Consider the following 24,682-nt stretch of genomic DNA (forward strand, 5'->3'; position numbering starts at 1 on the left):
TTGCAGACGATACGAAGGTTGGCAGGGTTGTCAAGGACACTACTGACACTATGCTGCTGCAACAGGATTTGGAAAGGTTGAGCAGATGGGCTTCGAGGTGGCAAATGAAGTTTAACATTGACAAATGTAAAGTACTACATATGGGAAACAGCAACCCCAGAGCAACGTATCAACTCTGTGGTACTACACTGACAGTGGTAGAGAATGAAAGGGACCTGGGGGTGGTTGTGCAGGCAGATATGAAGTTCTCTGAGCAGTGCAAACGGGCTGCAAGAGTAGCTCATGGTGTATTGTCAATGATATATAGGAATTTTTCTAGCAGGGATAAGGAGGTGATTATTCCCTTGTATAAGGCAATGGTCAGGCCACACCTAGAGTACTGTATACAGGCCTGGAGGCCTCATTTCAAGAAGGATGTAGGGCTGCTGGAACGAGTACAGAGAAGGGCAACTAGATTGGTGAATGGGACAAAGGGGTGCTCTTACGAAGAAAGGCTTAAGTTTTGCGAATTACAGTGTCTGGAAACTAGGCACCAGCGAGGTGATCTGATAGAGGTGTACAAAGCCTTGAATGGTTTGAGCATGCTCAATGCTGATGGGATTCTTCCTCTTGCTCAGAATAATCACCTGAGAGGGCATAAATTCAAATTGAGGAAAGACAGATGTAGGATAGATGTGCGGAAATTTGCCTTTAGCCAGCGGGTGGTTGGTAGGTGGAACAGACTTCCATCCCTTGTCGTGGAAGTTGATAGCCTAAATAAGTTTAAGGCTCAGCTGGACAGGTATTTCGAATGAACAGAGGGGTGAAGTGGAAGTGGTTATTTTTATTTATTTATGTTACTTTTTTTTTTGGCTGATGCTGCATAAGCTTGCTTTCTTGCATCAAATGCCTCTACTAATGCTAAAATGCTAATGCTAATCTTGCTTTCTTCTGATAGTGACTTCGTAAAGAAACTTTGAAAGAAGTTGCATATGTAGTGGATATTATGTGGAGCTGTATATTGACAATGGGTAATTTGCAACTGTGGGGAAAAATGTGATATTTTATGAAGCAGCAGAAACTTAACCATCATGATGATAATGTAGATGATGAAGTTAGAAAGTGGCCTGATCCTGTCATGGATTAGGGCTGTATTCATAGAGTAAGAGAGGTATGGAAAATTCAAAAGATCCTTGCTAAATAGATCCTAAAATAATCTTATGAATTTTTCATGGCCATAACAGGATTTCATTACATAATTAGTCTACAGATAATCTTGTCTTTTCCTTTTGAAATCAAATTTAATAATTAGCTATTATAGGTTTTTTTTCCTGTAAATCTGCCCCCCCCCCCCCCCCACTTATATACCATCATTGCCCTCGGCATGTTTTTTTTTATATAATAATATTATATATATTATAAATATTATCTTTCATGGCACGTTGAAGCAGTTGGCGCATTGAGTCATTATAGTTGGGCCAATGCATGATGCCCCACAAGTTGTGGTAAGATAGTGTTGTGACTGTGCTTGTCAAGGACCACTCATTCTTCATAATTCCACAGTTATCCAATTAATTATGAGAATTTTTCTTTTAAAAAAAAACCTCAGAACTGACAAATTGTGACAAAAAAAAATTACCTTTAACAGAACTGAAATGTGATTCTCTATGAACTGATTTTTTATTTGTGAGATCATTGCATCTTCTCATATTGTTAAATTTTTTATTTTTTTATTATTAAATAACACACACACACACACACACACACACACACACACACACACACACACACACACACACACCCTTGCTTTTGTAATTGTAGTTTGTGTGTGTTTTATGTTTAGATCCTAGGTTACCAACAAGTTGCTATTAGAAACATAGTTTCTATTATTATTTGAATGCATTGAATCGTGATAGCCCTTGATAACATACCATTCAATGTATCCTTTTACTAATAACTGGCAAAATTTGATCAATTTATTTAGTTTTATGTATACAGGGTGATTCACTACCAGTGCAACAAACTTGCAGGAGGTGTAGGGAGCACAAAGACGAATCGGAATCACATAGCATTGCAGGGTCCAAAATGCCTTCGTCATGCGGGAGGTCGCGTGAACAAAGAAGCAAAGAAAAAGAACAGAAACAGCAACTCATTTCTGTAACAGAAATCATTTTAATGACAAGTTTTAACTTGGCAAAAAGCGATGCTACAGAAAGTGTTTGAAAGTTCGACCAGAGTCAGTCACACAGGCTTCACACCGCCGCCGCATGGAATCCCTAACGTTCTGGAAGATTCCTGGTATGTCTCGAATTTCCCTGGCAGCTACAGAGATGCGAGCAACGAGGTCTTCAACTGAATCAATGGGGGTCTCATACACCAATGTCTTCATTTGACCCCAGCAGAAGAAGTCCAAGCATGATAGGTCCAGCGATCTAGCAGGCCAATGCTGTCCAAATGTAACATTTAGGTGTTGGCGGACGTCATTGGTGTAATGTGGGGGAGCCCCATCATGCTGGAACCACATTGAGCGGAGCAATGACTGAGAAACATGTGCTTCTTCAATAAGTTTGGGCAGGACTTGCTGTAGAAAGATCAAGTATGCCCTACCGTCCAGACGAGGGGGCAGAAGGTACGGTCCAATGAGGTGGTCTCCAACAATGCCGGCCCAAACATTGACAGAGAAACGGCGTTGAGTTGCACGTGTTCGCGTACCATGGGGGTTCTCCAAAGCCACACAAATGGGTGTTATGTTGATTGAAGGTTCCTTCTCTTGTGAAACTTGCCTCATCCGTGAACAATGCAGATGCAGCAAATGCGCTGTCTGCCACACTCTGTTGAAGAAACCAAGTAGCAAAAGTCCTCCGGAGTGGATAATCCTCAGGCTCCAATGATTGGACGTGTTGCAGATGGTAGGAACTCATTTGGTTTGTTGACAATATCCTCCATACAGTGGATTGGGAAATACCCAATCATTGGCCTATCGCTCGAGTACTCGTACTCGGATTGCCTTCTGCAAGACGTAGGACATTCTCCTCATTGTCTGGCATCCTCGTCGTTCACTCTCGATTCATGGTACCTCCGTGAAACAACCAGTCTCACGTAACCTTCTGTGTACACGTGTGAAAATCGTATGATGAGGAGCATGCCTGTGTGGGAAACGTTCCTGGTACAAGCGCAGAGCGGTGCGCCCATTACATCCGCAGCTCCATACGCGAGGTGCGTGTTGGCCAGTTCAACGTTTGAATACTCGTCCATCCTACTGCCTCGGGAACCAGTTTGCAAATGCTGACTTCCAGTGGGATCGTTGTTCACATGACCTCCCATTCAACGTCCTCTACCGCACGACGAAGGCATTTCGGACCCTGCAATGCTATGTGATTCCGATTCGTCTTTGTGCCCCCTACACCTCCTGCAAGTTTGTCGCACTGGTAGTGAATCACCCTGTATATATAACTTGAACTTGAACTTGAACCACTTTCATATGTTAATTAAATGCACAGTAAACCCCCGCTATTCGCTGGGGTTACGTTCCTGAGAAATGTTGCGAATACTGAAAACGCGAATACTGAGTTATTGCTCCCATAGTAATAAAGGGGTTCCGTTCCAAAGTATGAAATATATAAGAAAAACTAGTCTAAAATTTTGTCTATATGTATTATATGTACCTTCATAATATGACTATGTACATAGATAGTACATAGTGAAATGCAAGCATATGGCATCGAAATGAAAATAAGAAAATTTAATATTAAATGTAATATTTATTAGAAATTTCAAACCAGCGCCTTTGCTAGCAAAAAAACTTATCCCGCCAGTGCTATCACCAGTTTCGCTAAAGTGTTGATAAAGGAGTTTTACCTTTTCACGAATGATGAGTGAACTTAACGGAATTTTATTTTGAGTTCGGTCTTCTATCCACAGATTTAAAGCTTTTTCCATTTTTTTTTCTAATTTAACATCACGAGTTACAGAGCAAATTTTTGAAGCAATTAGTGCGTTTTCACGGATACTACGGCGGATTTTTTCTTCCGATTTTTGGATTGATCGTACCGTTGACTCATCGATTTTATAATGTTTTGCCACTGAAGAGAGACACTTTCACCATTAGAAATTTTATCTAATAATTCAATTTTATTCGCTAATGTCATCACCTTCTTTGCTATTTTCACATTTCTCTTGTTATTCGTAGCCATATTTTTGTAGGGGTTAGAAAGAACTTGTCCACAATAAAATCACTTTCCTTCCGTTAAAAAACTCGAAAAGGTCTGTTTTACCCTGCAAAACGGTAGATTTGTCATTTTTGTAAGCATATCAATTTATAAATTGACAATGGCTGCAGTTTACCTTTTACTGAAAAAATATTGCGCATCAAGGGAAAAAAATAAACGCAAAGATAAAAAAAAATGATAATAAGATCAATTTATAAGCATATAAATTAAAAGCAAACGACGAAACCTTGCATGGCAAGCGCATAACACATACCGAACAAGGATTAGCGAGAAACATCCACGCTCGCGATTTTGTCAACTATCTCCCCCCACCCACTGAGCGCTGTTTTGACCGGCAAAATAATTTTAGCCACACTCATGTTTTTTTATGGCAGAAAATATTCATGCCGCTTTAAAATTCACATTTTTTTTAGGTATCATTTTATATTAAATCAGCGATTGCGAATACGCGAAACCGCAAATACAGATACCGCGAATAGCGGGGGTTTACTGTATTTCTTTTGCTGAGCTCAAACATCTATTGACATTCTTGGTTGGTATTTAGTTAAGCGTCATTATTGCCAGAAGAACTCTTAATTCCCCTCTGACAGAAAATATAAGTTTTACTCTTCAGAAAAAGGCAGCTTATTAAATAAAGCAGGTTTCATTTTCACACTGTGTTAAATAAAGTCCCACAGGTATTTGTGGATAAGTTTTCATTTAAAAAGCAAATGTAAGCAAGCAATTTTATTCAATTTTTCAATGCATTTGTGGAATGCAATTACAGTGGATTTTTCTTTAAATTTAAAGGAAAACAGCAGACACTGACTTTGAAGAAAGCTGTAATTTTGAAAATTACATTGCAAGTTGATTGTTATTCTATCTTCAAAAACGTATATAAAAAATGAGGAAACAAACTACGAGATGCCCTCGATATAAAGAAATTCTGAATGTGGCTTTATTACATTTAAGCCATTAGTTGTAAAAAAATTAGTGCAGCCACTTGGTTTTGATGTTATCTTCCTAGATTTCTGTGCTTGCCCAAAATCTGCATGTTGTGTTGATGTTTTTTGTCATGCTTTAAGCATAAAACTTGTCAAAATGCATGGGATGCATATAAATCAGCAGGTGTCACAGAAGCCTATGGCAGATATAAACTAGTCTATTATTAAGTCACAAAAGAGGTTGGGCAAGCAAAGGATGATTGCAAGAAATCTGTGGCAAAGGATACAAAGAAAAACAACAGACTTCTTTATTTATGAAAACTCGAGGGAGGGGGATGAATCAGATTGGTCCCCTTGATGTTGGTGGTTCGACTGTTGATGATCCTTCTCAGATAGCTGACAAACTGAATAAGTATTTTGCATCTACATTCACACATGAGAAATTCTCTAAGAAAGGGGAGGACAGAAGTTTACTAAACTCTAACCGAGAGCTAAATGATTTTGTAATAATGGAGACCAAAGTGGAGGATAAATTGTTGAAGTTAAACATAAAAAAGGCACATGGGGCAGATTGAATCTATCCAGTTATATTGAAAGAGGCAGCGAGGGAAATAAGCAAACCCTAAGCCTTAATTATTAGAGCATCCTCGGAGGAGGTCCCCCAAGTACTCGAGATGTGAAAATGTATCCCCAATACACAAGGAGGTTCAAAGGGTGAAGTAAATAATTATAGACCTGTTAGTTTAACTTCTGTTCCAGGGAAAATAATGGAGTCGACATTAAAGAAGTGATGCAGGATCACCTAGATAAGACCAGTAATAATTCAGACACAGCATGGGTTTGTTAAGGGGAAGTCTTGTCTGACCAATTCGATTAGATACTACGATGTGGTCACAAAGGAACTGGATGCAAAAAATAATTTTAATATTATATGCTTGGATTTCAGGAAAGCTTTTGATACTGTTGCACATGGGAAGACTGCTGTACAAATTGGAGTGGTATGGCATTAAGGGCAAGTTGCTGCAATGGATAAAGGGACAGTTAAGATGGAGATAGCAAAGACTGGTAATAAATGGACACTGCTCTACGTGGTCTAATGTTATTAGTGGAGTTCCCCAGGGTTCAGTGCTGGGCCCATAGTTGTTTTGTGTATTCATCGGTAATATTGATGAAGGTATATCAGGCTTAATGTCCAAGTTTGCAGATGATACAAAGATTGGCAGGGTAGTTAACGACATTAAAGACAGTATGCTACTCCAACTGGATGTAGATAAGTTGGGCAAATGGGCCGAGAAGTGGCAACTGAAGTTTAACATTGACAAATGCAAAGTACTATGTATGGGTAGCAGTAAACCAAGTGAAACGTATGAACTGTGTGGTACACTCAGGGAGGTTGAGAATGAAAAAGACCAGGGGTAATTGTGCAGTCGGATATGAAGTTCTCTGAACAACGCAAATGGGCTGCCAGAGCAGGTCATGGAGTTTTGTCAATGATATATAGGAATTTTGCTACCAGAGACAAGGAGGTGATTATATCTTTATATAAGGCAATGGCCAGGCCACACCTTGATTACTGCATACAGGTTTGGAGGCCTCATTTTAGGAAGGGTGTAAAGTCGCTGGAATGAGTACAGTGAAGGGCAGCAAGATTAGTGAATTTCAAAGGGTTGCTCTTATGAAGAAAGGCTTAAGTTCTACAAATTACAGTGTCTGGAGACTTAGGCACCTGCGAGGTGATCTGATTGAGGTGTATAAGGCCTTGAATGGTTTGAGCAGGCTCAACGCTGATGGGATTCTTCTGCTTGCTTGGATTAAGAACCTGGGGGGGAGGGGGGAAATGATTCAAATTGAGGTTCTAGAATAGATGTTCAGAAATTTGCCTTTAGCCAGTGGGTAGTTGATTGCTGGAGCAGAATTTCATCTGTTGTTGTGGAAGTTGATAGCTTAAATAAATTTAAGGCTGAACTAGACAAACATTTGGAGTGACGGGATGGTTGAAATGGGAAGGTTTTTTTTTTTTTAAATTCAATTAAATTTTTTTTTTGTTGGATAATGATTTATAAGCTTGCTTTCTTGCATCATACACCAATGAGCCAAATCATTTTGACCACCTACCTAATATGGTGTTGGTTCTCCCTGTGCAGCCAAAACAGCTCATACCTGGCAAGGCAGGGATGCTACAAGATTTCTAAGTGGTGTCTTGTAGTATCTGGTACCAACACGTAACTAGCAGATGTTTTGACTCCTGTCAGGTCTGTGGTTGAGACTTCTCAGATCGGAGTTGCTGTTGCAACAAACCACAGATGCTCGATCGGATTGATGTCTGGGGAATTTGGAGGCCAGGGCAAAACCTGGAAGTCTTCCTCATGTTCCGCAAACCAGTCTTGAAAAATCCGGGCAGTGTTGCATGGCACATTGTCCTGCTGAAAGATGGCACTGCCAGAGAGATTTGTTTGTTTGTTATTTGGTTTTTAGGAGCATTAGCAACTAAGGCCATATTGCTCCAGGATATGCGGTGGTCATTCCCTGACCTTTCCGCATTCTCCGTATTTGGTGGTGACGGGCTTGAACCCCGGTCTAATCAAGAAGCGTGTGCTACGCACTGTTGTTCCTTCCCACCTGGCTACGGAGGCGTCCTGCCAGAGAGAAGACTGTTGCCTGGTCAGCAATGTTTAGGTATATATGTGTTTTATGTAAGGGCTGTTCCTAGAACAAAGTTTATCTCTGCCTCGTTGCACTGTTCATTTTTACAGGCTCTGTTAAGGTTAGGCCATATGTGTGTAGTGAGGAAGAAAAAAAAAAAAAAGTAGAAGAGAAAAAAAAAATAAAGTTTTTCATCCTGTGCAGGGAATTTGCATCCCCACTTGGGAGAAAGTGATAGGATAGAAAAAAATATTGTTAGTGAGCTTATGTGTGTGTTCTGTAGTGTAATGTGTTTTGACCTTTTGGCTACCTAGAAGCTGCAATCAAGTACTCCTCCCTAGCAGCAGGAAGGCAAGGCTTCCCTTTCTACTGATGGGTCCCTGGTACGGGACCCCTCTGAGCCCAGAGGGGAAAAAAAGGAGAATGTGACTGTCCAGAACTGGGGAGCTCCAGCTCATGGCAGAGCTCAACAAAAAAAATTGTTTAGTGTGCCAAGGGGGTCATGACGGTTATCTGCTCTGACTACTGCTTCAGTGATTGGTGTCTTCTCAGTTATTGATATTCACTGCCAGATAAATCATTTTTCTTTTTGTGAAGACATCTTTAGCAAAAGTCTAGAATGCTACTAGGGTTTGTGGAGTTAGAACTAGTTGTCCAAGTGTGTCCGGGGTGAGATTGGGAAATCTGGAGTTTGTTCCTCTTTGTCCAATCTTTATCAAGGATTCTCTGTGCATTACCTTCCAGCTTGGCCCTGGATTGTCCAGCAACTACCAGTGTCAGGTTGTCAGCAAAAGCTATGATTTTAGAATTATCAAATGAGTATTTCAACCTGTCCTGCAATACAGTATTCCATATTAGGGGCCCCCATACAGTTCCTTGAGGACATCCCCTGGTGATGTTTCTATTGATCAATTGATGTTTGGATTTGACTATGATATCCCTATCTGCAAAGTAGTCTCTGAGGAGCCAGTAGAGATTGGCTGGGCAGTCAGCAACTTTGAGGCAACCCAGGGCACTCTCCCAGCACATTCGATCAAAGGCCCCCTCAAAGTTGATGTAAATCGCAAGTTCGTATTTAGAAGCGGATGTTTTGATATGAGACCAGATATAATAAGGCATCCTTGGACTGCCCTGGTGTATATTTCTCCATCGCAGTAAATACATACTGCGATGGAGAAATCATGTCCTGTGTCTGGAACAGACTGCTAAGGGCAATTAGCCTCTCAAATATTTTGCCCATGTTGGCTATCAGGGCAATGGGTCTTGCAGATTTAGGATCAGTTGGCATCTTGTTTGATTTAGTTATCAAGAGAATCAGGGAAATTTTCCAAGCTTTGAGGAATGTGGAATTGCGTAAGAATTTGTTATAGAGCGTCAGTAGGATTTTTCATTTTAGTTTAAAAAACCTGAGCCGACTGGGCTAGCCGGGTGGGTAAAGTGCCTGCCTGGCAACCCAAAGGTCATGGGTTCTATTCCCGCCTCGGGCTTTGATCAAAGTAATGAAAAAACCTTGGGAGGTGCATTATGGCCACAGAAGCCTATGCGCCAACAACTACAAAAAAAAAAAAAAAAACACACTTGATGATAAAGGCACTTTCAACCAGATCCATTCCTGGACACTTGATGTTGATTTTCAATATTTAAGTGTCTGTAGACTTACCATTCGTAACTTGCCACCTTTGTTACACAATACATTATATCCCGAACTATAGATAGCGTTAGTAAGTATAGTATATAATATAATATTGTCAATTAATCAGTAAAATCTATTAAATTTGTTAAACTTCGTTGTCAATTAAATTGTACTTTTAACTAAATGCATATAACATCTTAAATTACAAACGTAACATAATTAATTAATATATAACTTGATACGGAAGTTATATAAAGGGAACTTGTAGATAAAACTTGATACTGAAAAATATATAGCGTTATAACTGTGTTGGGATACAAGTTTAGGGTTATACTTTTGTTCTGAAATTGAAATTTTATTAAAATTAAATCAAAATCATGACTCAGATCAGAGCAGCAAAGCAGAAGGCTCAAGCTAATGGGAGTACTGTGGCTCAGAGGAGGGAGGCAGTTTCCCTCTGAATCAGAGCCTTATAAAATTCACTGCTTGCATGATGTTAGTGGAACAGTTGGGTACAGGACATGATATTGCCAAGGGGGATGTCTTTGTGTGTGTGTGTGTGTGTGTGTGTGTGTGTGTGTGTGTGTGTGTGTGTGTGTGTGTGTGTGTGTGTGTGTGTGTGTGAGCGCGCGCACGCACGTGCATGATGCAAGGAGTGTAATGAAATGAGGTGACAACTGAGCGTTATTATGGGCCTATATGAGAGCTTGAAGGACAGGGTGGATGCCCTCGAAGGATCTAAAGTGAGGGGCCCATCAAGCTCTCAGCTGCCCACATCAACGTCAGAGCTTGCACTTGGTCATCACGCAACACAGCGGCAACCCCCAAGGTAGAATGCACTGGTCCCACAGGAACTAGTAGTTGTTGGTGACTCTATTGTCAGGGAAACAGGGAACATGCTTTGTAAAACGGATTGGTGGAACACGACCAGGGTATGTCTGCCAGGGGCAAAGGTTGATGACGTTAGAGCGGATATCATCTTTTAAGGGCACAAAAGGTGATATAGTTGTACACGTTGGAACTAATGATATTAAGAATAGGAGACCGCAGAATTACTTAACAAGTACAGGTCACTGTTGAAAAAAAGCCATCAAATAGTATTGAATTTGAAAGTGTCTGCAATTCTGCCCAGACACGATAGGAGGGAATATATGATGAGAGCCTTGTCAATCAATTCGGACCTGGAAAGATTGTGCAAGGCTCAAGGGGTAGAATTTTTTTTCAGCCTGGTCTGTACTTGTTAACAGGAGAGACTGTTTCTACAGGGATGGCATACACTTAAATAGAAAGGGTGCAAGAATATTTACTGATGCTATCGAGGCAGTGTTAGGTGGGTCGGAAAACTGGTAGCTTGGAGGGGGATACAAGGACTAATAGATTAACAGTAGCCACTGGCAGAGATTAAAATGATTCTTGCACTGCTTCTATTGGAATGAGCAGAAGCCTGGAAATGAGCAGATGCAGGATGTTTCAGAGACTGCTGGGAGTCATTGCGGTACAAGTGAACACATGGGTTATGTTAGGGTAGCTAAGAATAGGAACAGGTGCATGTATACTTGCATGTACACCAATGCTAGGAGTTTGGTAAATAAATTTGATGAATTTGAGGTATTGCTCAAAGCATCAAAGATGGATATTGTTGGAATATCAGAGGTGTGGTGTCACACAGATATAAGGAATGTAGAACTGGAATTTGGGGAGTACAACGTCTACAGAAAAGATAGGAAGGGAGGAGGGGTTAAGTTAGTTAAGAAACACATAAAATCCAAGGAAGTGAAGCCAGTCAACATAGCTGGACAGTGCAGTGTTGAGTCAGTTTGGTGTGACATAAGCATTGGGAGATCAAAATTGAGAGTAGGAGTGTGCTATAGGCCTAATGACTCTGATAAGTAAAGGTGGATATTGTTGGGATATCAGAGGTGTGGTGTCACGCAGATATAAGGAATGTAGAACTGGAATTTGGGGAGTACAACATCTACAGAAAGGATAGGAAGGGAGGAGGGGTTATGCTATTGGTTAAGAAACACACAATATCCAAGGAAGTGAAGCCAGTCAGCATCGCTGGACAGTGCAGTGTTGAGTCACTTTGGTGTGACGTAAGCATTGGGAGATCAAAATTGAGAGTAGGAGTGTGCTATAGGCCTAATGACTCTGATGAGTATAATAAGAAAATGTACAGGGAAATAGAGTGGGCCAGTAAATCAGAGTCTTATAATGTGGGATTTTAATTTTCCAGATATTGAATGGAATTCGTGGGCTGGTCACTCACACACTAGCAAGGCTTTTGTAGATTTATTGGATGATTGTTTTCTACATCAGCATGTTCGGGAGGCAACTAGAGGGAGTAATATTCTTGATTTCATTATCAGTAGTGATTCTTCATGCATTAAGAATCTGCAGATAAAGGAACCACTAGGTGGAAGTGATCAGTGTGTTGAAGTGGGATGTTCCCAAAGAGGTAACTAACATCAGAGGTAAAGGGAAGGGTTTTTGCTTTTGTAGAGGCAACTACAATGGTCTGAGAGTGTTTAAATTCTATACAGTGGGACCAACTGACGATGTTAGCAACAGCAAATTCAAAATGGAAAGCATTCAAAGAACTTGTCTTGGAAGCTACTAGGCTTTACATACCAACTAAGAAATATTGTTCAAGGTTTAGGCCTAAATGGATGTCAAATGAACTAATTGGACACATGGCAGAGAAGAAAAATGCAGGAGATACAGATAAATTAACACGTGACACAAGCCTATGATAGATATAAAAAAAGTAAAAGTAAAGTAGCAGCCATTACAACCCACTGCAGGATGGAAGCCTCCTCAAAAATTCATGCTGAGGGAAAATGGACCATAATCTGCCACGCTGGTCCAGTGCAGGTTGGCAGATCGACCGTATTCAACCCCGATTGAATACGGTCGATCTTGAACCCCGGTCTACTCAAAGAGTATGTGCTACTGCACTCCCGCTCCTGCCCACTCGGCTACGGAGGCCTTTACGGAGGATAGGTATAAGCTGGTCTGTAACCAAGTCACAAAGGAGGTTAGGCAGGCAAAGGCAGATTATGAGAAATCTTTGGCAAAGGATGCAAAGAAAAACAGCAAAGAGTTCTTTACTTATGTAAACTCTAGAAGGAAAGGGATGAATCAGATTGGTCCCCTTGATATCGATGGTTCAACTGTTGATGATCCCGCTCAGGTAGCTAACAAACTAAATAAATATTTTGCATCGACATTCACACATGAGCAGTTATTCAGCGAATGGAATGCCAGAGGTGTATTCAACGCTGGCAGTAAGCTAGATAATCTTGTAATAACTGAGAGTAAAATATAGGAGAAATTGTTGAAGATAAACACAAGAAAGGCACCTGGGGTGGATGGGATCTATCCAGTTATATTAAAGGAGGCAGCAAAGGAAGTAAGCAAACCTTTAGCCGTTATTATGAGAGCTTCCTTGGACTCAAGGGAGGTACCCATAGACTGGAGATGTGCAAATGTCAACCCAATTCACAAAGGAGGATCAAAGGCTGACACAAGTAATTATAGACCTGTGAGTTTAACTTCTGTTCTAGGAAAATGAATGGAGGCACCGGTTAAAGAAGCACTGCAGGATCATCTAGACAAGACTTCAGTTATAGCTCAGACACAGCATGGTTTTGTTAAGGGGAAGTCTTGTGTGACCAATTTGATTGGATACTATGATGTAGTCACAAAAGAACTGGATGCAGGGAAAAACTGTGATATTACATATTTGGATCTTAGATAGGCTTTTGATACTGTTGCACATGGAAGACTGCTGCACAAATTGGAGCAGTGTGGCATTGGAGGCAAATGGCTGCTATGGATAAAGGGATGGTTGAAGGGGAGAAGACTAAGAGTGGTAATCAATGGACACTGCTCATCGTGGACTAATGTTATTACTGGAGTCCCTCAGGGTTCAGTGTTGGGTCCATTATTGTTTTCTGTATTTATAAATAATATTGATGATGGTATATCAAGCTTAATGTCCAAGTTTGCAGACGATACAAAGGTTGACAAGGTTGTTAAGGACGCTACTGATGCTATGCTGCTGCTGCTGCTGCACTTCTTTACTTCGAGAATCTTGATAACTGCATTTTAGTAACTTATCAGACAGTCTAACCAATATGATGGGTTAGTAGGATGCAGTGATCAAGGAGCTGGATGCAAAAAATAATTTTGAAATCATATACTTGGATTTCAGGAAGGCTTTTGACACTGTTGCATGTAAAATACTGCTGTACAAATTGGAGCACTGTGGCATTAAGGGCAAGTTGCTGCTATGAATAAAAGGATGGTTGAGTGGAAGAAGATGTCCAAGTTTGCAGACAATACAAAGGTTGGCAGGATTGTTAAGGATCCTACTGACAGTATGCTACTGCAACAGGATCTGGAAAGGTTGAGCGGATGGGCTGAGAGGTGGCAAATGAAGTTTAACATTGACAAATGTAAAGTACTACATATGGGAAACAGTAATCCCAGAGCAACCTATCAACTCTGTTGTACTACACTGACAGTGGTAGAGAATGAAAATGACCTGGGGATAATTGTGCAGGCAGATATGAAGTTCTCTGAGCAGCGCAGATGGGCTGCAAGAGTAGCTCATGGTGTCTTGTCAATGATATACAGGAATTTTTCTAACAGGGATAAGGAGGTGTTTCTTCCCTTGTATAAAGCAATGGTCAGGCCACACCTTGAATACTGTATCTGTAGTGTCTGGAGGCCTCATTTCAAGAAGGATGTAGAGCTGCTGGAACGAGTACAGAGAAGGGCAACAAGATTAGTGAATGGACAAAGGATTGCTCTTACGACGAAAGGCTTTAGTTTTATAAATTACAGTGTTTGGAGACCAGGCACCGGTGAGGTGATATGATAGAGGTGTATAAAGCCTTGAATGGTTTGAGCATGCTCAATGCTAATGGAATTCTTCCTCTTGCTCAGAATAATCACCTGAGAGGGCATAAATTCAAATTGAGAAAAGACAGATGTGGGATAGATGTGCGGAAATTTGCCTTTAGCCAGCTGGTAGTGGTTGGTGGAACAGACTTCCATCCCTTGTTGTGGAAGTTGATAGCCTATATAAATTTAAGGCTCAGCTGGACAGGTATTTTGAACGAACGGAGGGGTGAAGTGGAAGGTTTTTTTTGTTTTTTTGGCTGATGCTGCATAAACTTGTTTTCTTGCATCATATGCCTCTACTAATGCTAATGCTAATTTTCTTCATCACACCTTTGAGTTCCTGTAGTGTAATAGGTTCTGCCTGGTGCTTGTTGTTTGGTTTTTAGGAGCATTAGCAACTAAGGCCATATTGCTCCGGGATATGCGGTGGTCATTCCCTGACCTTTCCGCATCCTCCGTATTTGGTGGTGACGAGCTCGAACCTGTCTAATCAAGAAGCGTGTGCTATGCACTGCTGCTCCTTCCCACCTGGCTACGGAGGCACCTAACTGCCTGGTGCTGTGGGTTGTAGGTTGCATATCTTTTTTCCTGATTATCCTGTGCTCCGGTCATCCGAGAGGAAGAGGTAGAGGTTGTCCAGGATAGTGTTTTTTGAGTCTTTCCAGCTTGTTCTCTCTCCCTGGTCTGTTTGGATTGTGCTGTGGAGTAGATCTTATTTCTTGTTATTTTGTAGAGTAGTCCTCATGGGTTAGCGTTGCCTGATTCCTAGACGAACTTCCTCAAAGTTTCTCTTATCCTGGTGGCTATAGCTGTGGTATACTGATTTTTCTTGTGGATATAATCTGCGTGGAGCACCTCAACATCTAGGGGGGACCAGTCCCAATGGCTTTGGTTTTGCTTTCTGGTTCTGTGAACCTCTCAACACAGATTTGTGAACTCATCGTTCCACCAAGCACAGACTTTAGGGGAGAATTTCCTCTTCCTGGTTGATCTGTAGGATGCTTTGATAGTTGCATTTTTAATGTTTGTTCCTAACTCCTCAGGAGTGAGCAGTGTGAGGAGTTCAATTTCAGGTTCTGGGAACTCGTTAATGGATCTGCGAAAGTGCTGCTAGTCCATCTTCCCAAGGGGGAACCTGATGAAATCAGCGTTTTCCCCTGTGTTGGTGGCATCGTGCAGATTCATGTGAAAGAGGAGGACCCTGTGGTCACTCAAGGTCCAATTACTGATTTTGGCCTGTAGATTGTTTATGGTTGTTGTTATACCTATATTTGATTTCCCAGTTGAGCTGCTATAACGTCGTCAAGTTGCCGGGTTGATTGTGCAGAAGGTTTTGGGTTATAAATTCCTCCTGGAGTAGGCCACGGAAATCAGTAGTCGTGATATGCCAAAGGGGAGATTTTGCATTGACATCAGAGGCAATCAGGACTGCCCCTTGTAGGAAGTCCAGATAGCTTAATGCCCCATCAAGTTCCTGGGAGGGTGGGCAGTAAAGGAAGATGCAGTAGGTGGAGAGGGAGAAGCAGTTCCCTTGTTGCAGGTTGCAAATTTACTACAGAGACCCCCTGTACTACCAGGATATCGATATCTTGGTTCATCACCACTATATATGATTTAGGGTCTTGTGATGAGGATTGGATTATTTTGGATGTGCCGTTCTGCTGGATTCTAGTAGCATGACTTGTATCTTGATTATGTCAATTGTGTGGTCCTCTCTGCTCTCCTAATCTCATCTGCAACCGTCCTGGACCTATGCCTGTTGATTTGCATCACCCCGAGATGATGCAGTGGGCATCTGCATCACCTCGAGATGCCCACTGCAGAATGGTCCACCCCGTAGCAGATCCTTGTCTTGGGACTTGCCAAAGGTTTATTGTTTTGGAGTTCTTACTCATCCGTGGTCCTTAGTCGGACTTGTTCTAGAGCTCTCTGGTATTCCGGAAATTTGATGTCCTGGACTGAATGTAAGTGATCCTGATGTCTCCCCTTACAATTTTCACAACTTGGGTTCTGGTCACAATTAGGACACTCTGCCTGAATATGGCCACTGCGCACGCGCACACACACACACACAGAGCCCACAGGTAATGGGCAATATATGTGTGCAGTGCTGTGATGTGGGTTCGTACCCCAGGGAGAAGCACTTATTCACCACAGTGAAGGGCCAAAATTTGTGGGCACTGTACTCCAAGTATAACTTGTCCACGGATGTTACCATCTTATGGACTTGAGGAGAGAACTTGATGATTTGATGGTTCCTTTAGCCTTTATCGTGAAGCGCAAACTGGTTTCGCTCTTAGCCTCCTCGAGAGTTACCCCATGGTTCCCCAAGTTTTTGTAGTATAGGTCTTCCCTGTTAGTGCCACATGGGATGTGTCATAGACCAAGATTGTAGGAGTTGCCACCTAGGCAGACTTGCCAATGCTCCTACAGACTGTAGGGAGCCTGTCAAAGAGATGCGCTCTAGGTCCTCCTTGGAAGGCGTCTTCAAGATAACCCAATGGTTTCTGATGAGTTCTGGTGTTTTTATCTTCAACTGCCTAAAGTTGCTGCATAGTGTTTTTTGCACCAGGTCTCTGACATCCCCACTGGTCCTGCAGTTTGATCCTTCATTGGCCCAAAGGAGAAGGATGTGCTGTTCCTTTTGCTTAGTCTGTGTTGTAGGGCCATGTCCTAATTGGAAGATTGGCTCTAGCTGCTCCTGCATATGATAGAGGAGGGAGCAGTGGTACAGACTTATGGCCAGCCAACTCTCTCTCAGGTTGGTTCAGTGAGAGCAAAGTGAAAGCATCAATCGCTTTCTCGAAGTAGCTAGACTTGGCTAGTAGCTAGTCACGCCGAAGGGTTGATCACCCGAAGCTTCTCATTGTATATAAGGAGCGCTGTGGTAATGGTCTCCAGACTTGCCCACAGCTACTGAACGTAGGTCCCCACCGTTTTTGTGAATCTGTTGGAGTCTTGGTTCAAAAAGGTCACCAGGTTTTTATGTAGTGCAGAGACTATCTGGTAAAGTGCTGACGATTCCTCCAGTTTGTCACTCAAGACTGGATTGGAAAGAGCCGGAATGGCTAGTCTGTTCGAGAGATGGATGCCAGCAGGTATGGTTTTGTCCAGTGCTGATTCCTTCGGAGTAGCAGGACCCCCTGAACTCTCACCTGGTTTTTTCTCAGGATGGAAGGATACTGGCAGGAGTAGAGTGGCTGAGTTAGCCAAGGGTTGCAATTGGTGTAGAGATGCTGAGATCCAGGCTAGCAGAAGCAGAACTGTTTGTCCCCCTTTAGAAGTTTTATCATGAGCATTGTCTGGTGAGGAAGTAAGGGATTTATGTGTGTGTTTTTACCTTGGCCTTCCTCTTAGATTTTTTTTCTTTTTCCTGTTTGAGTATGTTTGTTGGGTTCTGAAGAAACGGAGTTAGAGTGAGAAGCCTCTGCCTCCTCCTCCTCCCCAGAAAAGCTTGACTCATCTTGCAAGCTGACACCCTCAGTTGACTTTTCAAAAAACTGCTGAATGGGCTGCATATTGTTGGGCTACTAAGGATGGTCAAATTTAGTCTACCGATTTTCTTTCTTATCTCCTGAAAAATGCATTACTGAAATCTGTCAATCTCCTGGCCACCTAGTTTGGGAAAGTTCCACCAGGGGGCACTGCACTGAGAATTTATTTGTAGCAAAGTAGTGTTAACCAGACAGTTGGCTAAGTGATACGTGTCAAGTAGTTCTCTTAGTACTATATTATCACAAATGTTGCATAATAATTACATAATGATATTAGTATGTATAGCAATCTATCAAGTCCTAATCCTTTCCTGGTGCTTAGTCTGAACCAATAGCATGCCTTCTCTGAGTCATGTGACGAAGGGTTTTGTTTGGCACCAAGAAGCAGTGGCTGATCAGTACCCATGAGCAAACACATAACCGCCAAATAACTTTAATCCAAGACATCAATAAATATTTTTAGTAGTTGTCCCTTGTTCAGATACCTTCAGTTGTTCCTTTAAGCAAATTCCCTATTTAAATTTAATAAGAAATCCTTCAACTAAAAATGGCTGAACCTATATGTCAGAGCCATATGTATGTGTGGTTTCACGTGGTCAAGCAGAAATTTATGAATGTCCATGATTTAGCTTTACCTTAGAAGTTTGCCACAAAAATAACAAGTCAACTCACCAATCTAATAGGAATCCAGTGGACTTGATATTTTGACAGAAAAATCCAAATACACCACTAAATTTTAACACTTTGAAGAGCACTGAAAAAACGTTCGTCTGGCCAGTACTTAGTCAGCGCCACCTCATGTTTTGTAGACGTCAGAGTGCCCGGCATGTGGATGACTGGACCCAGGATATCCTAGCAGAACATCGGCCAAAGCATAACGCCACCGCGGTGTTATGGGGAAGTGATGGCATCCAGGTGCCATCACTTCCCCACCTAGTTTGGGAAACTAGGTGGGGTAAATGATTAACACGTACCTGGCCATCCACATGGTGCAACAGAAAAACATGATTCATCGGACCAGATGACCTTCCAATCGCTCAAGGTCCAGTTTCGATGTTCGCATGCCCATTGTAGGCGATGTCGCTGGTGAACCGTGGTTAGCATAGGCAATTGGAGCAGTTTTTGGCCCCATTTTTAACAGGGTTTGATGTACTGTGTGTTATGACACATTACTCCATCACCAGCATTCCAATTACAGGTGAGTTGTGCCACAGTCACCCTTCTGTTGCCACGTACCATCCGGGAGAGCCTTTGCTCACCTCGAGCCGTGGTTGTCCAACACCTCATCTGCAGTTCTTGGGTTTTCCCTCCTCAGACCACTTTCGATAGGTACTAGCCATGGCTGACCATGAGCACCCCAACCATCGTGCGGTTTCGGGTATGCTTTGACCCAATCGTCTGGCCATTACAATTTGTCTTTTGTCAAACTTGCTTGAGTCTGCTGCCTTTCCCATCTGAAGAACAAGAGTAACACTGATTAATGGAGCTCAGTATCGTTAATCATATCGTATTGTTTTTTTATACTATGTCCCAACCCATGCACACACCATAGTTCACATGCAGTTGCTTCGATTTGCATAACGACTCTCTGGTCATGTTTTGGCTCACTGGTGTATGCCTCAACTAATGCTAATTTACTGATTTCTCTTTCAAACAAAACATGGTTTTATTTATTTATGTGTTGCTCATTACAATACATTCAACAAAGAACTTTCTTGTGCAGTATGTAGGATATGAGTATCTTCTCTATTTTTGTGGAGTCTAACAAAATTTTTACAGGACTGAATTGTATTGAATGATGCTAGCAAACTATGATATATAAATTTAACAGAAATTCAAGTACTCAAATTTCTGTACTTCATTTTATCAACCAATATGAACTATGGTTCATGCTTATTATATATATTAAAATTTTCTTGTACTAATCATTAGGAAGCTTTGGCTCAAATCAGTGAATACTCTGAAGCAGGAATCACAGTTCGAGGCACCTATTATCCGACGGGAAAAGAACCAAAAGAAGGAGACAGAAAGTTATACCTTGCTATTGAAAGTACAAGTGAATTTGCTGTGGCAAAGGCCAAGGCTGAATTTATTAGGCTTATCAAGGAAGAACTCATTAAAATGGTAAGACTTTGTTGTATAATTTCTTTTTCTTAGGTATGGAAATCTACATGCAGTAAGTCCTTACACAATTCTTTCCACCGATTGCCGTGTAAATCGAATAGTGCTTAAATGCGATCTATTTTTAACAAAATTTTTACAGGACTGAATTGTATTGAATGATGCTAGCAAAGGGTTTTGTATTGTATATTCCTTCGAAAGGAAAATTCAAGCAAATGACTATATATGAAATCTTTGTGGAAATAAATCTTTATTCAGTATCCTAGCGAGTACATACTCGTACATATAAAAACATATCTAATTTAACTGAAAATAATACCCATTCTGTACTAATCGTTTAATACATTCTCAGACTCGGGAGATTTTGATGGTGTCTTGAAGTACTTATCCAATGATATCTGCACTATAACTTTTTTTTTCTCGTCGTAAATCAGTTTGTAGCATGCACCGCTCCAATCACCTTTTCAAACTGTTCGGTATCTGTATCCAGAGCTTTTAAGCCAGCTAGTCCATCAATCATTTTCAAGCATTTTGCTATTTCCTTGATATCATCAGTGGAACCATCATTTTGATGGTTCAACTTGTACGTCCAAATATCTTCATTTTTATGGTCATCAAGCTCCATTAAATCTTCATTGCTTAATTCCTTTCTATGACTTTGCAACAATTCAATAAAGTTATTTTTCTCTAAATTTAATTCCAATGTTGTGGTCATTTTCACAATCTCTCCACATCTTCACTTCCCGAAGCATCTTGAACAAACTGGGAGGGGAGTTTCTTCCAGACGGCGGCATTCATGATTAATAGTGTAATTTCACTCCAGGCAGCATCGATGTTTTTAGGAGCTTTGTAAATGTCGAATTCTTTCCAGAACTGCTTTAATGATCTGACATTCTGTCCTGCAGTGGTCCTTACTGCATCTCTAAATGTTGTTTGTTGACAGTACTTTTTGAATGTCTGCATGGGTTGAAGTTATTTTTGCAGGCAAAAATATAACCTTTTATGTTTTTGTGATAGTCACACAGTTGTTGGGTGACTAGGTGCATTATCAACCGGCAGTAATATCTTAAATGGTAGGTTTTCTTAGCAATATTTTTTAACTTCTTGCACAAAATGATGGAGAAACCAGTCATGAAACATTTCGTGTCACACATGCGTTTTGAGAGCTTCTTAAGAAAGAACTGTAACATGTTAAAGAAAATGTATGCATTGCATTTTCTAGTTAAGGAAAATAATAATGAATTATATATTAAAGTAAATACAAAATAAAGCATTTATTCTAATTCACTAATCTTTATAGAATATTGTTTCTCCATATAGATGATATGGCATCACTTCCACTTGAAACTGAATTTCGTTTGGCAACGTTTCCTTTCTTATCATCAATGATAAGATCTTGCTGACTACTATCAGTAATCAGTTGACATTCCAGTCATTCTCCCTGGTACCATAGGTTTCTGGTGCTAGTTCCCATTAAAATTGAATCTTCAATCTGTGTATTTCATATTTAATTTTTACTGGTAACCTGATTGTCAAGAAATAAGAAAAAGGAAGAAAAGAGAGTATTCAAAGAAGAATGGGAATTGTTGCAGTGAATGATAAATGGTCTGCTCTGCGATGCCATATTGGCAACAGTGAAGAAATACAATACATATCAGCATTATTGACTCAAAAGGACAACAAATATGCTAAACGAGAACCTCGAAAGTCAGCACTTAAGAAAATGAAAGATGGAAAGCAGCAGCAAGTATTCAAAACTATATCAGGAGAAGGGACTGACATCACAGAAACCACATATAAAGTAGCATATATACATGGAAAAAAAGGTAAGCCATTTTTTGGTGATGCAAAAATCATAAAAGAATGCATTGTTGAAGTTGTGGGATATTTAGATTCAGCTAAGGTTAAGAAGTACAAACAACTGCCTCTTTCAAGGACCATAACTGATCGGCAACACGAATTGCCTGTATAATATAAGAGAACAACTTCATGCAATATGCCAAAGCAGACACTTATTATTTGATTGCCACTGACTCAGTGCAGGTATTATTTTTTATTTGTGTTATAACTGCAGATTTTCATTGTCTTGAGGAGTTACTGGCTTTGGGTACCCTTACTGCCAGGACATGTGGAATTGATATCTTCACCATCTTCAAAGAAAATGACATGAAGCAAAATTGAATTTATGTAATTTAGTAAGTGTATGTACAGATGGTGCACCTTCCATGAGAGGAAAACATGAAGGATTTGTTGCATTACTACAGACAGAATTATCCTTTCACTGTATTCTTCATCAGTTGTCTGTGCCAAATCTACTTTGTGTTTTAAGTGACACATTAAATAAAGTTATATGTATTGTAAACTTATTCAAGCAAATACATCATGACATCACCAATTTCACAAAATTCTTCAGCTTGATAATGAAACATTCAGCGTGGCTCTGCCATATCATTCTAAAGTGCGCTGGTTGTGCCAAGGAGAAATACTTGTCAAACTCTTTCTTTGCGAAAACAAATCAAGCTTTTTTTAGGAAGTGAATCAACACTGTGAATTTTCAAAAGTGGAATTCTGTAGAGATGATATATTTTTGTGTGCAAAATGAATATTTTTTTGCAAGGTAAATCGAAATCTATATATATATGTGGCTTAAAATACAGGCATTTCAGAAAAGGCTGACCTGCTTCAAAACCTTGCTTACTCAATCAAAACTTTTAGCTGAACTGACAAAAGTAATTAATGAACAGGATACAAACAAATCATTAAGAAAATGCAACATGAAAAAATACATAGCTGCTCTAGACTCTGATTGAAGAATACAATGAAAAGTTTGCTGATTTTGAGAAACATCTCACTCCAAAGCACCTGATGACTTACAGATAGCATTAGTAGAGGTGTATGATGCAAGAAAGCAAGTTTATGCAGCATGCCAAAAAAAAAACCCCTCCCTCCATTTGTTCCGAATGCCTGTCCAGCTCAGCCTTAAATTTATTTAGGCTATCAACTTACGCAAGAAAAGACGGAAATCTGTTCCACCAATCAACTACCAGCTGGTTAAAGGCAAATTTCTTCACATATATTCTACAACATCTTTCCTCCAAGTAATTAATGAAGAGGATACAAACAAATCATTAAGTGAGCTCTCAGAAGATAATATTCTGAAGTCTCTATTTGACATGAAAGGATCCTCTTCAAATATGGAAAACTGTTGAATGTCTATGTCAGCATGCTAATGCTATCTTTTCTTGGCACAACCAAGTTGTGAATCAACATTTTCATATATGACACAAATAAAAACAAGCTTGAGATCCACATGATGGATATTCAGTTGGAGGACCAAATATCACACTATTAAGCAGTTGCAAAAAAAAGTCATTAAATGATTTGTTGTCTAAGTTTGTCTATTTTATCTTCTTTGCTAATTTTTTGTTTAAATTCCAGGCTGTAATCAAAATTGTAAATATGCCTATAAAAATATAATTTTTTTTGTTTATATTTAATTCTCAAGCAGGCAGCCTAACAGTATTTTTCTTAAATGAAATATGGCCTTCCAATGTAAAAAGGTTCTTTAAAAGTAAAATTAAAACAATTCTTTTACATAATTTTTGGATGAAAACTACAACTAGCTCTGAAAATTATTTTATGCTTTCACTATACCCTAGATTTTTTTTTATTTATTTAAAAAGGAACTTTCTTGCTCTTTTTCTAGCAACATTCATACCAGCCTATTAACAGAGGTCGCTATAAGGTGGTATAAACTTGGTTGGACCCTTCTTCAAAGAAGAACACTTGTATATGAAGTGATTTGTGTATAATTGCCATAAAACTGTAGTAAACACTCAATGGCAGAAAAAAAATTTGAGGGAATTTTTGTTTATTTTTAATACAATATTGGACAGCATTAGAAATTGTGAAAGTGTACAGAACCAAATGAAGAATTGTAGATTATTTAAGATAATGAAAATATCACTGTGTTGTGTAAATTTCTCTCCACTTTAATATGTATACACATTTTTACAGATCTGTTCACCAATAAAAGTGACACATACACAAGTCTTCTGATACCTTGTTGGATATGTTATCCTATAATGATACTAATTTTTAATGCTAAGAATTTTAATTTTTGTCCCAGAAATCCAGTCTCTTCCCCTTTCCTTTTTTGAAAGAAGTTTATTTTGAATGCTACATATACATTTTTTCCACGCGATGTTCTTGCTATTCTAAGATCACTACGGTGAATGCTAAGACCATCTGATGCATGATTCAAACAACCCATGAATGATAGAAAATGTAATTTTCTAGTCTAGAGTTGCAACAGGGAAAAAAAATAAAACATTTGCAATATAATAAGCTGCTTTGTTATTGCATAATTTCAGGTGGTGCTTACATATTTGCTTTTAAAGCTTAGAAGAGGCCTGTTAAAATAGAGAAAAAGCCCAATTATCTGCAGTTTAGTACTAAGAATGTTACTTATAGGTGACTATAGTGAAATTCCATTTTGTGCATTTAAACTAGTCACACTAATATATATATATATATACTGTATTTTATTTCCTTTGGCCTAATTTTAAATAATCTTTGGCTTATTTTATTTTTTCATACATTATGGTTTGAGTCTTTATCCACTTCTTCACCTTTCCAGTTTGTTTCATAATTAACATACATTTTTCACTGACACTGATCATTATGGATATGATGATATAAATACAGTTGTTCAAGTAACTGGTAGTTAATGGTGGAGGCTTCATAAAG

General features: G+C 39.9%; 1 protein-coding gene across 3 annotated transcripts in view; it reads left to right on the forward strand.

The window, feature by feature from the left end:
* Positions 1–24,391, forward strand: part of Prp5 (pre-mRNA processing factor 5) — a 405,747-nt gene extending 381,356 nt beyond the window's left edge. For all 3 annotated transcript variants that reach the window (XM_090378220.1, XM_090378221.1, XM_090378222.1), the window contains 2 exons: positions 19,745–19,936; positions 23,640–24,391. In XM_090378220.1, the coding sequence (XP_090234346.1) occupies positions 19,745–19,936; positions 23,640–23,687 (240 nt within the window). In that variant the 3' untranslated portion in view covers positions 23,688–24,391. The remainder of the gene's footprint in view (positions 1–19,744; positions 19,937–23,639) is intronic.
* The last annotated feature ends 291 nt before the right edge of the window (positions 24,392–24,682 follow it).

This window comes from Mastigoproctus giganteus, chromosome 7 (assembly GCF_048544385.1).
Source record: "Mastigoproctus giganteus isolate SK-2022 chromosome 7, ASM4854438v1, whole genome shotgun sequence".
Taxonomy (NCBI): Eukaryota; Metazoa; Arthropoda; class Arachnida; order Uropygi; family Thelyphonidae; genus Mastigoproctus; species Mastigoproctus giganteus.